The 12,586-nt window shown below is 41.1% G+C and overlaps 1 protein-coding gene across 1 annotated transcript in view; it reads right to left on the bottom strand.

Annotated features, from left to right (window-relative positions):
• The window catches only part of grin2db (glutamate receptor, ionotropic, N-methyl D-aspartate 2D, b), a 52,406-nt gene that overhangs the window by 13,987 nt on the left and 25,833 nt on the right, over positions 1 to 12,586 (bottom strand). Inside the window, exons 6-14 of the mRNA XM_032519128.1 lie at positions 12,392 to 12,506; positions 6,976 to 7,181; positions 6,246 to 6,414; positions 4,780 to 4,933; positions 4,182 to 4,307; positions 2,497 to 2,726; positions 1,982 to 2,142; positions 414 to 483; positions 188 to 305 (exon numbers count right to left, since the gene is read on the bottom strand). Of these exons, the coding sequence (XP_032375019.1) occupies positions 188 to 305; positions 414 to 483; positions 1,982 to 2,142; positions 2,497 to 2,726; positions 4,182 to 4,307; positions 4,780 to 4,933; positions 6,246 to 6,414; positions 6,976 to 7,181; positions 12,392 to 12,506 (1,349 nt within the window). The remainder of the gene's footprint in view (positions 1 to 187; positions 306 to 413; positions 484 to 1,981; positions 2,143 to 2,496; positions 2,727 to 4,181; positions 4,308 to 4,779; positions 4,934 to 6,245; positions 6,415 to 6,975; positions 7,182 to 12,391; positions 12,507 to 12,586) is intronic.

The following is a 12,586-nucleotide window of genomic DNA, read 5'->3' as shown; positions in this document are numbered from 1 at the left end:
CTTGTTCTCTCCCATCCACTTCTCAACATCCTCTCATTCATCTACTCCGTGTCCTCCATCCACCCCCTACACTTATGCTACGCTGTCACTCGTTTCTCTACCCTATCATTTTACACATGACCCTCCCTTTGCACCTCCATTGTCCTAATTATTTTCCTGTCTACCCTCCCCTCCCCATAGTTCTCACCATCTCCCACCAGCTGCAGTAGGGCCAGGTCAAGAGGACGTTTCCAACGTGAGTTTTTGTGCAGGGCGATACCGTAGCCTGTGGTGGCAAAAACCTTCCCCGAGCCTATGGTCATCACCTTGGAAAAAGGACAATGTGCAGATATTTAAAAACAAAACTGAGCAAGAAGAAAACATATATATAATCTAGTATGTTAGCAAAAGTGCCTGTGTGGATTAGACCTCACCTTACAACCTTCGTCCTTCCTGGCCATATAGTTCAATACTGCAGCATCATAAATAAAAGCATCCAGTTTTCTGTAAAGGGATCAAGGGAGAATTCATTCATCATTTAATGGGAGAGAGGGAGCAGAGGGATGGAGAGACTGGCTGAGGCAGGGGAGGAGGTATAAAGGTGGATATCTGCGATGTACCTGGGAAGAGAGTTAGGGTGCAAAAATATACGGCAGACAGACGCACAGAATGATAGAGAGTGCATGAAAAGTTAAATCATAACAAGAAAAAAGAGAGGATGGGTGGAATGGTAAAGCAGGCTTGGCAGAAAGAGTGAAAACACAAGGAGAATAAAATAAGACCGAGATCAGGGAAAAATGTGTGAGCAAGAAGGAGCGGGAAGGTGGTGGAGGAGGAGGATGGGGATTTATACGGTGCGAAGAGCGCAGTGACAGGGAGAGAGAGGGAGAAGGGGGGTGGGGGGGGGGGATTTACACACTTGAGGGGGAAAGACATGGGATAGAGCCAGAGAGTGATGAGGATTATAAAGTTTAAATACAGACACACACTGGGAGAGGAAAGAATGGACCAAAAAAGAGAAAGCGAAAAAGAGAAATGGTAAGATAAGAGAGCAGATGAGGCATGGTATGAGAGGAAGGGAAAGATAAGCACTTAGGGAAAGAAAAAAAAGAGTTTCTCATTTTTGTGCATTTTAACACAGAGTTATAATTGCGGTGTCAAGGCAATGGGGAAGGAGAAACGGTGACAGAGGCTTAGGATGAAGTAAACTTGGATTATCCAACACATGACGGGTGATAGAAATTCTACTAGAAGCTATAGGGAAATGCTGCTTGCACGGTGTGAGTGGGCGGAGATAGCAGTGAAGAGTAAAGGTGAGAGAATCTGTGGTGGAAAGCAGAAAGTGTGACAAAAGATGTCAAATGTTAGGCTGAGTTGAAAAGAATACCACTGTGTGTGATAGCCTACTTGTGAGAGAGTTAAAACATTAAACATCCCAGCAAAGAATGGCAGCAGGTATGACTCCACCTAAAACTCATAATAAAAACCCTACATGTCAGATGATTTCCCATTAAATGGGCTTATAGAAATACAGTAAATACTGTAGGGTCCGTAGAATGGACCTTGTGGTGACATCGTATGGTCAAAAGCTATTTCCAATTAACCTTCAAGCGAACATACTGTAGACAAGACATCTTTTAAGTACTTTTAAGTAAAATGGCAATTTGAACATGTACTCAATGAAGATTGTGTAATACAATCATTGCAAAACAGCTTTTATATATATATATATATATATATATCATGGATTGGTACTTAATCATCTGTGATGTGAGCATCTTTGTTGTTGTTGCTTGTCTTGTAAGCATATACAGGCATGTAGATTTGTGAACGTGAACAATCATGACTACTTCCTTCATCTAAAATGGAATAATTTACAAAGCATGCTTGAATGGAAACAATTTACAGTTAGTAAAACAATTAAAAACTGAGAGGGAGAAAGATCTTGCAGGATACATGTAAATGGGAGGAAGTTAACAAACTCATGTTATAGCAGACACACCCAGTCTTGAGGTTAGTAATGGCGTCCTCCACTCCTCTCTGGTTGTATTTGCCCATGTACTGGTGCATGTCTGGGTAGTTGGAGCGGATGTTTTTTTCTGTGCTCCCGTTGGGCACCGTGCCAAACTTCAGAGGTGGGTACTGCTCCTCGGGATGCTGAAACTAGCCGAGCAAAGGGAGGCGAGGGAGAAAGACGGAAGGGGCATGAGACACACCAGGCTGTGCACCAATCTGTCTGACCTATTTCTGTCCACTTTCCAGACTAACTTACAGCACTCCATGCACAGTCAAATCTTTGAAAAGAGAGCAGTCTGTAGACTTAAAGTAGCATTTAGAACAGTCTCTTACGTATTCAAGAACTGTGGTAATTGAGTTATGGTAAATGAGATTTTATTCATTCCTAAATTCCTGTGCTTTAATCAATTTAACATTCAAATGCACAGGATTTGGCTCCCTCTAAGACTTTAATTCTCCTTCTGCTTTCCCTACTTAATCAGTATTCAAGAAATGAGGTACCTTCTTGTCCGAGAGGCCTGACACTGTGTCAATGTACTCCTCCTGGATCATAAAGGCAGCCAGGTTAGCAGTGTAGGAGGCCAGAAAGATGACAGCAAAGAAGGCCCAAATCAGCACCATGATCTTGCTGGTGGTTCCTCTGGGGTTCTCCACTGGCACGGAGTTGTTGAAGACAATAGCCCACAAAAGCCATACCGACTTTCCTATTGTGAAAGTAGAGCCTCCAGCCTCTGGCCAAAATGATGAAGACGGAAAAAGAGAGCGTAATGAGTGGTTGCAACATTAACTTTTTTCCTAAACAGCAATCCAGCCAGTACACAGCAAAATAGTGTATTCAGTAGCGTCTAACTGCAAATGAAGCAGCCGATTCAAATTATTCTTCCCTGAATGATCTGTAAAATGGGTTTATTGTATATGAAAATACCTAACAGGCTTTTTTGACACTAAAGCTCATAAGGCAGTGACTATACATTTCGAGGATGGCAGCTTTCAATTCGGCTGCTACGTAATCTTACAAATGATTAAACCACATGGTGCAAATCACCACTCAAAAGGCTCAAACACTCCTACCTTTATATGACAGGAGTAACGAAGGAAGGAGAGAGATGAGAGTGAATAAGAGGGGTATATGGGAGGATGACAAAGAGGTAAAATTATGTGGCGCACAGCAATCATGCAGTAAAAGAGGCTCGTCAGGTTGGGTATTGGACCGAGGCATCAGGCATACTGAATATCACAGGGGTACAAACTATGCTGTTGAATAATGAATAGCTGCTTCAATATCGAGAATACTTGGACGCAGTTCAACATAGTGATAGAATTTCCTCTTCGCCACACTCACAGTTAAAGGGATAGTTTGGATCTTTTGATGTGAGGTTGTATGAGACACTTAAACCTACCTATGAGGTCAGTGGATTACCTACAGTAGATGGCAGTCGGCACGCCCCCAGTTCTGAGAAACGCAGTTAGTCTGTTTGTGTAATTGTGTAACTTTGGTGTTTTAAAAGGTTTGGGAACTAACAAAACTTACAAACTAACTAACCGATCAAGACAATGGAAGAACAGCTGCTCCCGTGTTCTGCAATTTTATTTTATTTTTGTTAAAGGAGTCTGGTGGCCTTGAAAGAAGCAAATTAACAGCTTCCATTCCCTGTCCTAAAGGGCTGTTTACCGCAAGGTAAATTGGTGAAAATATTATAAATATAGGACACACTTAAACCGTTTGAAATAGATTTTTTTAGGTGGACCTTTTTTTGGTGGTTCTTTTTTAGTTGGCTAAAACACGTTTTGCTTTGTGTTTTTGTCCACGGCAGTACATTGCTTGGCTTACGTGTCGGTACTCCTGCCTGCTTCTCCAAACTAAGGCCTTGCTGACTGCCATCTACTGTGAGGGATACACTGACCTCAGATAATCCCACTTCAAAAGATTTGAACTATCCCTTTAAGGACATCACATTCAAGATGTTTATTCAGAATGTGAAAACTGACCGATTAGACAGACAAAAAAAACGTATTCAATAGAAACAAAAAAGTTTAACATCATGCTAAAAAAAAAAAATCATTTTGAAATCTTTAACTACATTCCAGGAGTGTGTTCAATGTTTGTCCATTTGATCCATGGGTTAACAGTGATGGACTGCATGCAGACCCATCTATCAAACAGGCAGCTTAGATCCATCACTCACTCTTGCCGTTTTGGAGACTGCGGTTGTAACCCACAGGGCTGAAGAACTCAAAGATGAAAACGGTCACAGCCACTACGGTCAGGCACATGACGAACATCATCACCCACACCGCTGGACTGTAGGGCTCTGTGAAGGGAAATAAAAGAATATTTAAATTAAAACATAACATCAGGGCATGTTAAACAGTTTTGTAATGCATTATTTAATTATCCGTATTATTATCAATAGAGAGGACAAGAAAGTTTCTTAAACCCGGCACATTCGGTACTATAAATACACAAAGATGAGCCTTGTATGCAGTAAAAATGGAAACCATTGGAGAAAAAATATTCTCCAGAAGTCCATAAACACTTTTTCTCTATTAACAATCATCTCAATGCAGTCTATAGGCCAATAACTGTTCTCCCTCTGGAGCCTTGAGTCTGCTGACAGAGTGAAACTACAAGTTGGGAAGACACAAGCAGCTAAGAAAAAGTAAAGGCTAATATAGATGTAAGGACTAGCAGCCAAAGACTGAGTCTCTTTATGCAAACTCAACACTTTACGATTGAATTAGATTCTGTACATCAACCTCACATAAACATAAAGAGCCTCTTACCTAAGAAAGCAGATGGTGATACAGTTCCGTTGCTACGGGAGACCATGACACTGATCCCCGTCTCCACAAAAGGGACTGAGAAATCCACAACCTCTGACCTCTCCTCATTGATAGTCAGCGAGCCAATGGCCATGTCGGCTCGCTTGTAGACCACCTAAAGGGGACATCAGTGGTGAGAGAGAAATCTAATTATGTGTAATTGCTGTGGAAGTTACAGACAGACATAGCGAATCTTTTACAATTCACAAAAGTTTATTTTCAGGTGAGATAGTGACATTTCTGCACCCTGACCCCTTGTACATCCTGAAATGTGCCTGCATGAGAAAGGCCAAAGATTCAATCTGCTACAAATACTAAACATGTGTCTCTTGTGCATCTCTTTAGCATACAAAATGAGCTAGGGCACTGCTCTACCCTGCCGCCATCTAGAAAAACCTGAAAACCGCTGTGTCTGCTGATTGTACAAGTGAAATGTTAATCTACATTAGACATGGCACATCCGCTCTTCAGAGCAAATCAGCAGAAAAATGAAGCGAAGCGGAAAGCAAAGCACCCTCCCCTTAACTTTGCCAAGTTTCTGGATTACCTGATCAAAGAATGGCAGGCTTTGGAACATCTAAAGGCAGACGTTAGTTTTAGAAAACAAAAATTAGCTTGGCCTGTTGCATGTGAAAATAGATTGGACAGACAGCTCTGGCCCCGGCTCAAGTTATAAATGATAGAGCAGGAGAGAGCAGTGAAACTGTTTTGGTACCCGTGACAGCTGGTGTTTGGCAAGTTCCCTCTGGGACAAAGATAGAAACAGCGGGCCGCTTCAATAAAATAGCAGCCCCCGTATCGATCTCAGTATGTGTGTGTACACGCTTGTTTGTTTGTGTGAGCCTGTTTTTTTCTGCCAGCATATCTATGTCTTTCTTGATGGGGTATCATGAACCTCAGTGAGTATTCCCAAGAAAATTGCAACTAGACTAATCGCAACTAGCCAGGGGGTGTCTGACAATGTGTGTGTCTTTGTGCTGTGTTTGTGTCTACAGATAAACATACTGAAAGGAAGTGTTTTAAATTTTTTACTTCTTTTTACGTTTTTGGACTGAGACCAGTTTGTGTGCGCGCGTGCGTGTGCGTGTGTGTGTAATAAATGACGGCTGTCTGATTGCAGTGGTTAAGTGGTCATAACTCTCACAGAGATTGATGTGACATATAGCGTTTAACTGGTCACCCAAAACGCAGAAGCATAGGCCGGATGCTACTATGCGGCTTGTTGACTAAAAAATGACAAACATTTCCAGAGGCACAATTATAAACTCTCACACACACACGCACACGCACCAAACACACACACTTTGCCAAAGGACTGCCTTTCACACATACACAAGTGGCATGGGCCGACATTGAGAACACATTGCTCACAAAGGCAGACAGGCAGAACCACAGGCACCCCCACTGCCACATGAACAAAGACTTGCCTCTCCAATCATCCCGTTCCAAACCCCATCAATTTTCTTCCCATGTTTCCCATTGGTCACTAAATAAAGGTCATAGGTGAAGCCGACAATCTTGGCCAATCTCTTGAGGATGTCGATGCAGAAGCCCTTGCAGCACTGCTTCATGGGAGCCACTCCCTCATGGATGGCACTGTGAAAGAGTCACAGAGAAGACAAAAATAAGTAAAAATCGAAAGAAAAACAAGTGTCAAACAAAAAGCCTTGAAAAGCCTGAAATCTGATTTTTGTGTTATAGTGTGAAAGGAAAGGAAAGGGAGCCAAACACAAGGAAATGGTCACAAAGGAGGACTATAGGCCAGCACTTGGTGACAGGTTTGATCGACCAGTGTAGGATAGGTGCTGTCATCCCCTCAAAAGCTGATGAACCATAAAGCTTTACTGTGGTCACATCTGATTCCAGACCCCTGAGTCATTCCACTGATCCTCTGGAGAGCAGTCTGTTATTGATTAAGGTCAGGGAGTGAAGAGACCACAGTTTGATAGGTGATTGATATCACCTCAATTGGATGGCATCATGAGATCTTAGGAACTCCATTCATAACACTGGTGTAAATAAAGTAGAGAGGCTACTATTCTATTTTTCATTTGATTTCATTATCACTTTGGGTAAAAGACATTAACATATGAAATGATTCAATAACATAAAATCCTACATAAACACATCAGTGTCTTAAATCCAAAGGATTCAAACCTGGCATTAAGGGGTCGTCTACAGGGCACTGAGTCACGGATGCAGGTCCCGGATGCGGCGTCTGCCAGCTCCACAATGACAAATGGCCTTTCCTCCAGCGTGACAACACGCAGGTGCTGGGCATCATCAGGTGGTTTAAGGAATGGCCCATAACGGGACCAGGCTGGGTACCGAAGCCTCAACACGCCATTCTCCCACCAGCCTACCTGGGGGAACAGACAAGAGAAACATTAGAGATAGGTGGAGCACACAAACACATATATCTCTACCACAATCAGTATTTATTTTCTTTTAATAGATCAGGCAATCAAAACAACCCTATTGAACACAAAACAGGTTGTTTACAATAAATAAAGTATACTCTGTCTGTCTCATTGACCCTTTATCTGACTAAGGTCTGTGCAAGTTAGACTCTACCCCCTATGGCTCTGAAATACCAGTACTGTGCTGTGCTGTGTACGAATAAAGCCATGGTGCTGTCTGTGGTGCTGAAGTCCAGCCATCCAGTCAGTTTCGTCTTGGAACTGTAACATTCTGTAAACTACATAGAACCAAAAGAGTTGTGGGGTGGTTTGCTAGTGACAGGTGATCAAAATGTCTACCCTTTTAATAATTAACAATTCTACTAATTGTAGGATATACAATTTTTCTCAAACAATTGTGTTTTGCATACATATAAGGCACAGATACAGGTGGTGTTGGTTATTATGCCTGACTAGAACAGAAACATATGTTTCTATGTAGGCTTGAAGTAGAGTGTTTTCTATAATGATTTAATCAAATTAGGAAAAAAAAAAAAAAACACACGCCTGAACACTGTATCTATCACAAATTATAAAATGAAATTTAGTAAAGCTACAGAATAAAGCTATAAAATAAGAGCAATGTTTTACTGTGAAGGAGCCACTATAAATTAAATTTTAACTAAGTGTTCTTTTGATAAAATAAATAATTTCTAATGACAATAATACCATAACCTTATACATTCACCTAGCCTTCACAGAGCGGGAAAACACAACTACAATACATTAACACTTAATTATACAGTCTCATACATGTACAAATGCATTGCAATAAACATTGCATTAGGCTTCAATCTATACTCGCTTGCAAGATACAGATGGGAAAATACATTGCACAAAACTGTATCACAAACTATTGCTACAACATGACAGAGAGAATGAACATTTTCCCCGATAAAACTGAAGTCTTAATAAAAACTGAATATAATAAGCTTCATGAAGGCTGTATTTACAGCAGGACTATGGTACCAGTTTGAATTATATTGTACAGGTATTGTACAAGTTATTGAGCCCACTCGCTCTCTTTTTTAGAACACCAGACCCTAAATATTCATTGTTTTGTGGGTTGGGAGCAATTACCTGAAACGTTTGTGCATGTGAAAAGGCTACACTGATTGATGGGGTTACAGTGTTTATCCAGATTTGTTTGTACTAGTCATTTAGTTTAGTGTCAAATCAAACATTGCCATATAATTACATATAATGGCTTTGGGTAGGAAGAAAGCAAGTAACTCACAGATGCTTGCAGAAACAGTGGGCTTTATTGAGGGCGCTATGGTGACAGAAGGTTTGTGGCAAGCAGAATTTTAGCAGCCTGGAACCTGAACTCAAGCTTTATTCTGACTTGGTTTAATTGGGGCATGTTTACACATTAAAAAAGGAGCATGTGCAGAGCAGATTCATGCCTACAGATGTCAATTCAGTATGATTCTTAAAACCTGTTCAGAGATGATGTTGTGAGATCACATTGTTCTGCGTCCACTGTTGACCTGGAAATGTCTGTCAAGCATCCCTTTGAGTGTATGATATTGTTGTCCCCTTCTCTTTGCATTGTTTATAAGCAGTGTAGATGTGTTGGATGCTGTTGCCTGGCCTATTCAGACTGTTGAAAGAAGCACACGGCAGAACCACACCCAAGAAGATTCTGTGCTTTTTCTGAGAACCTTCTTCTTGCAGAATCACTTGACACATCTTGTCGTGATCACATGATAAAAGTCTCATCATGACAAGTGTAGCTGAGGCGACATACACAAAAGAAAGTGCACATACATACTGTACATTCATGCACACACATACAGAAATACATGAAGATATAGAGTAAACAGACTCATATATATAAAAAAAGATTCACAAAAGAATGCTTATGCAGGCCAGTAGAATAACGTAAAGTTTGGCAGCTGCGATCAGCCTGCCTCTCTGTGTAATGCAAGCGCTGGCAGGGAGAAGAGGAGGAGGTGGCAACAATGACAGTATTTCGACTGCACTTCGACCGCAGCTCTGCAAAGACATTCAATCAAAACACACTCCGGGAACACAGACAGAAAACAGATAGAGCTTACAGGGCAACACACTACTCTCTATCAGACAAATACCCTGAAAAATACACACACATACGTACGTCAGAAAAATACCACTTCAGACTCTTCAAATTGCTGGAATATTTCAGAGGCATACAAAGTATTTTGGTTTGAAGCAAAAGTTTGAGAGTTGGGATCCACTTTAAAATAAAATGCATCCTTTGGTCGCCGTGAGTGGCATTAATAAATGTTCATTAAGTTACAGTAATATCCTTGAACATCTCACTCGTTGTGCTGTATCTGTAGCTGAAACAAGCCATGCTAATGCTGGACAACCTTCAGTACTAGTCTGCAGTGTTTCTTAGCTGGGTGCTCCCATGCTCTAGGTAATGGTGCAGTCATTGTAAAGAGAACATTAAATATTCAGGGAGAGCCAACAGCGTGGATGTGCATAATAGGCAGATACAGGCGTCTTATCCTCATTGTGTGTGCGTATGTACAATAGGGTTTATGCAAGAAGAGTTTAAGCATATGTGTGTAAGCATACAGTATCTGCCCTCATTTGTGTGCACACACATGGATGTCTGTGTGTAAGTTCCAAGCGTGAGTGTGTGTGTGTGTGTGTGTGGTGTGTGTGTGGTGTGTGTGTGTGTGTGTGTGTGTGTGTGTGTGTGTGTACATGTGGGCGGGTTTTGTACCCTGGGTTTGCACAGAGTCGAAGGACCAGCGCAGGAGCTTCTAATTGAAAGGGATTTGAGAGATATGGCAGGAGTCAGCATGTTACGACACGCTGAGACTGGACTCTGGTGGGCTGTTAAAACCAGCAGGAGGCTGAGAACCACCAATGTGTGTAGTTATGCCTGTGTGTAAGCTTGTGTGGGTGCATCAGTATTTGTATTAGTGCAGCATTTGTGATTATGTGCATAGTGTATGTTCTGAGAGTACTGTGTGTCTTTATGCATGTATAGTGAGGTGTTAAGGTGCTTGTGTGTGGTCGAGAAAATAAGCATTGCTCTCTCCCGACACCGACAAGGGTAAAATCCCAGCGTATTAAAGGGAAATATCTCCAACAGGTGACAAGGCTTCGTCTTAAGGATTTCCAGAAAAAAACAGCTTTATAGAATATGCATGACACGCCAGGGGTACTGGTGCTTTCCAAGTGCATACAGTTATGTAGACAAGACAATTAAACACACAAAACAATGGTGAGGCTACAACCAGATGGTAATGTAATCCAGAAATCTTCGACACTATTTAAAATCAGCATTACATTTGTATTTTTCTGAAAACACAGGCAGCAAACAAGAACAAAACAGCAACTATTGATCAGCACAACATCAGAGGATTGCTTTAAAGTGCTCATTTATGCTCATTTTCAGGTTCATAATTGTATTTAGAGGTTGTACCAGAGTGGGGTTATGTGGTTTAATATTCACAAAACACCATATATGTGTTGTACTGCACATTGCTGCAGCTTCTCTTTTTTAATGTGTTGAGCTCTCTGTTTTAGCTACCGTCTGTACCCTCCCTGTTGAGAGTCACACATGCGCAGTATCTACTGCTAGTTTGTCAGTTGCAGAGCATGAGGAAGTGTCATAATAGCAGCTAGGCGAACATTATAGCATGTGTTACAAAGTGACGCACGTTCGTCACGGAAGTAAAGACTGGACTACAATAGAGTTGTGTGGAATAGTTTGTGAACAGTGTTTTTTGTTGGAGATGGTCCCTTTGTGGTGGACTTTGGGCTTTTTCACTTTGTAAACCAATAATGTGCATGAAAAAAGATATATAAAATGGGGAAAAGCCAAAAAGCATAATATGAGCACTTAAAGCAAAATGACTATGAATGAAATGTATGAGGAGATGTGCATGACTGGAGGACTGCAACTATTGATTATTTTATTTATCAAAAAATAGGTTACATTTTTTAAAGTCTGTCTAAATTCTCTTTATTACCAATGTGTACATTCAAAGATTAAAACATTATTCCTTTCTATAATGGGAGTGAAGTGTCTCTTATTAGTGTGACTCCCGTAATGTAAGAGATGGGGGACAGAATCCACAGTCCTTTTTCTATCTAGAAAACAGTCAAATAAAGAGGTTACTTTTTGTGTTACAGTTCCTCAGCTGCATCTCACTATCCAGGGAATTTCACCCTAAAGAGACTGATAATATAGAGGTGAACCTCTTGATTTGGATAACGTTGACTGCTAAAAGCTCATATTACCTTCACCTTAACTTTAAAAAAGTATTTTTGCACAAGAATAGGAATGAGGATTTTGTCCTCCACCACACTAGGATGCTTTTGCTTTACAGCTAGCAAGGAAAGGAGGGAAGATTAAAGCAACCATTATGTCTTTAAAGTTGCATATGGACATGCACATATTGTATTTAGACAGATTTGAAAACATGTTAACCTATCCTTTAATTTTTTTTTTTAACTGATCATTACAGTTTCCAGAGGCCATGGTGATACTTCTTTTGTTATACCAACAGTTAAAACCCCAAAATATTCAAGTTACAAACAAGATAAAATTGAAGAGCATTTTGAATATTAGATTTCAGTGTGTGTGTGTGTGTGTGTGCGTGCGTGCGTGCGTGCGTGCGTGCACATTTGTGGCATTGTGTGAGTGCTTTAACCAGGAAGTTACAGAGAGACAGCTGAAACTGAACAGGCACAGTAGGAGCACACAAAGAACGGTCAAATGGTCAGCAGCCAACTTCTGTCCTCTGCCTCAGGCACCAATAGCCATAGTGAACTTTACATGAACATTCACCAATGCGACCTGACTATTCTTGTTTCAGATGCCAATGCAGCACGGATCTGCTCCTCTAGCTCACACAGAGAGATTATGACTCAAGAACCAATCAGCTCAAAAACTGCTCCCGGTCCAATTGCATGCGCTTTTGTCCTTGCAGTTGTTCACAGAGGACAACATTATAGATTCTCATGAATCCCAAGATTTAAACAGCTTATGTAGACAACACAATTCTATTCAATCAAGTGTATCGTGTGATTCAACAGAAAGCATGCCCTTTGCTCTTCTGACGTGAGACCCAGACCACATGATTAAAGAACTGATGTCATGTCCTTACATCTTCCCATCCACGTCCAGGTGTCCAGGAAATTACATCCAGGAAGGGGTTGGACAAGTAACCGTCGGTATTGAAGGAATAGTCTCGACCACCAAGTGTGATGTTGCCAAAATACCTGCATGGTGATGGATGGAGACGAAAGGAGAAGTAAGCAAATGACAGAAAACACAAAATATTAGTAAATTAACTAATTGT

This window comes from Etheostoma spectabile, chromosome 6, assembly GCF_008692095.1.
Source record: "Etheostoma spectabile isolate EspeVRDwgs_2016 chromosome 6, UIUC_Espe_1.0, whole genome shotgun sequence".
NCBI classification, from domain to species: domain Eukaryota; kingdom Metazoa; phylum Chordata; class Actinopteri; order Perciformes; family Percidae; genus Etheostoma; species Etheostoma spectabile.
Note: the sequence above shows the minus strand (reverse complement) of the source record. Positions and strands in the feature narration are given on the sequence as shown.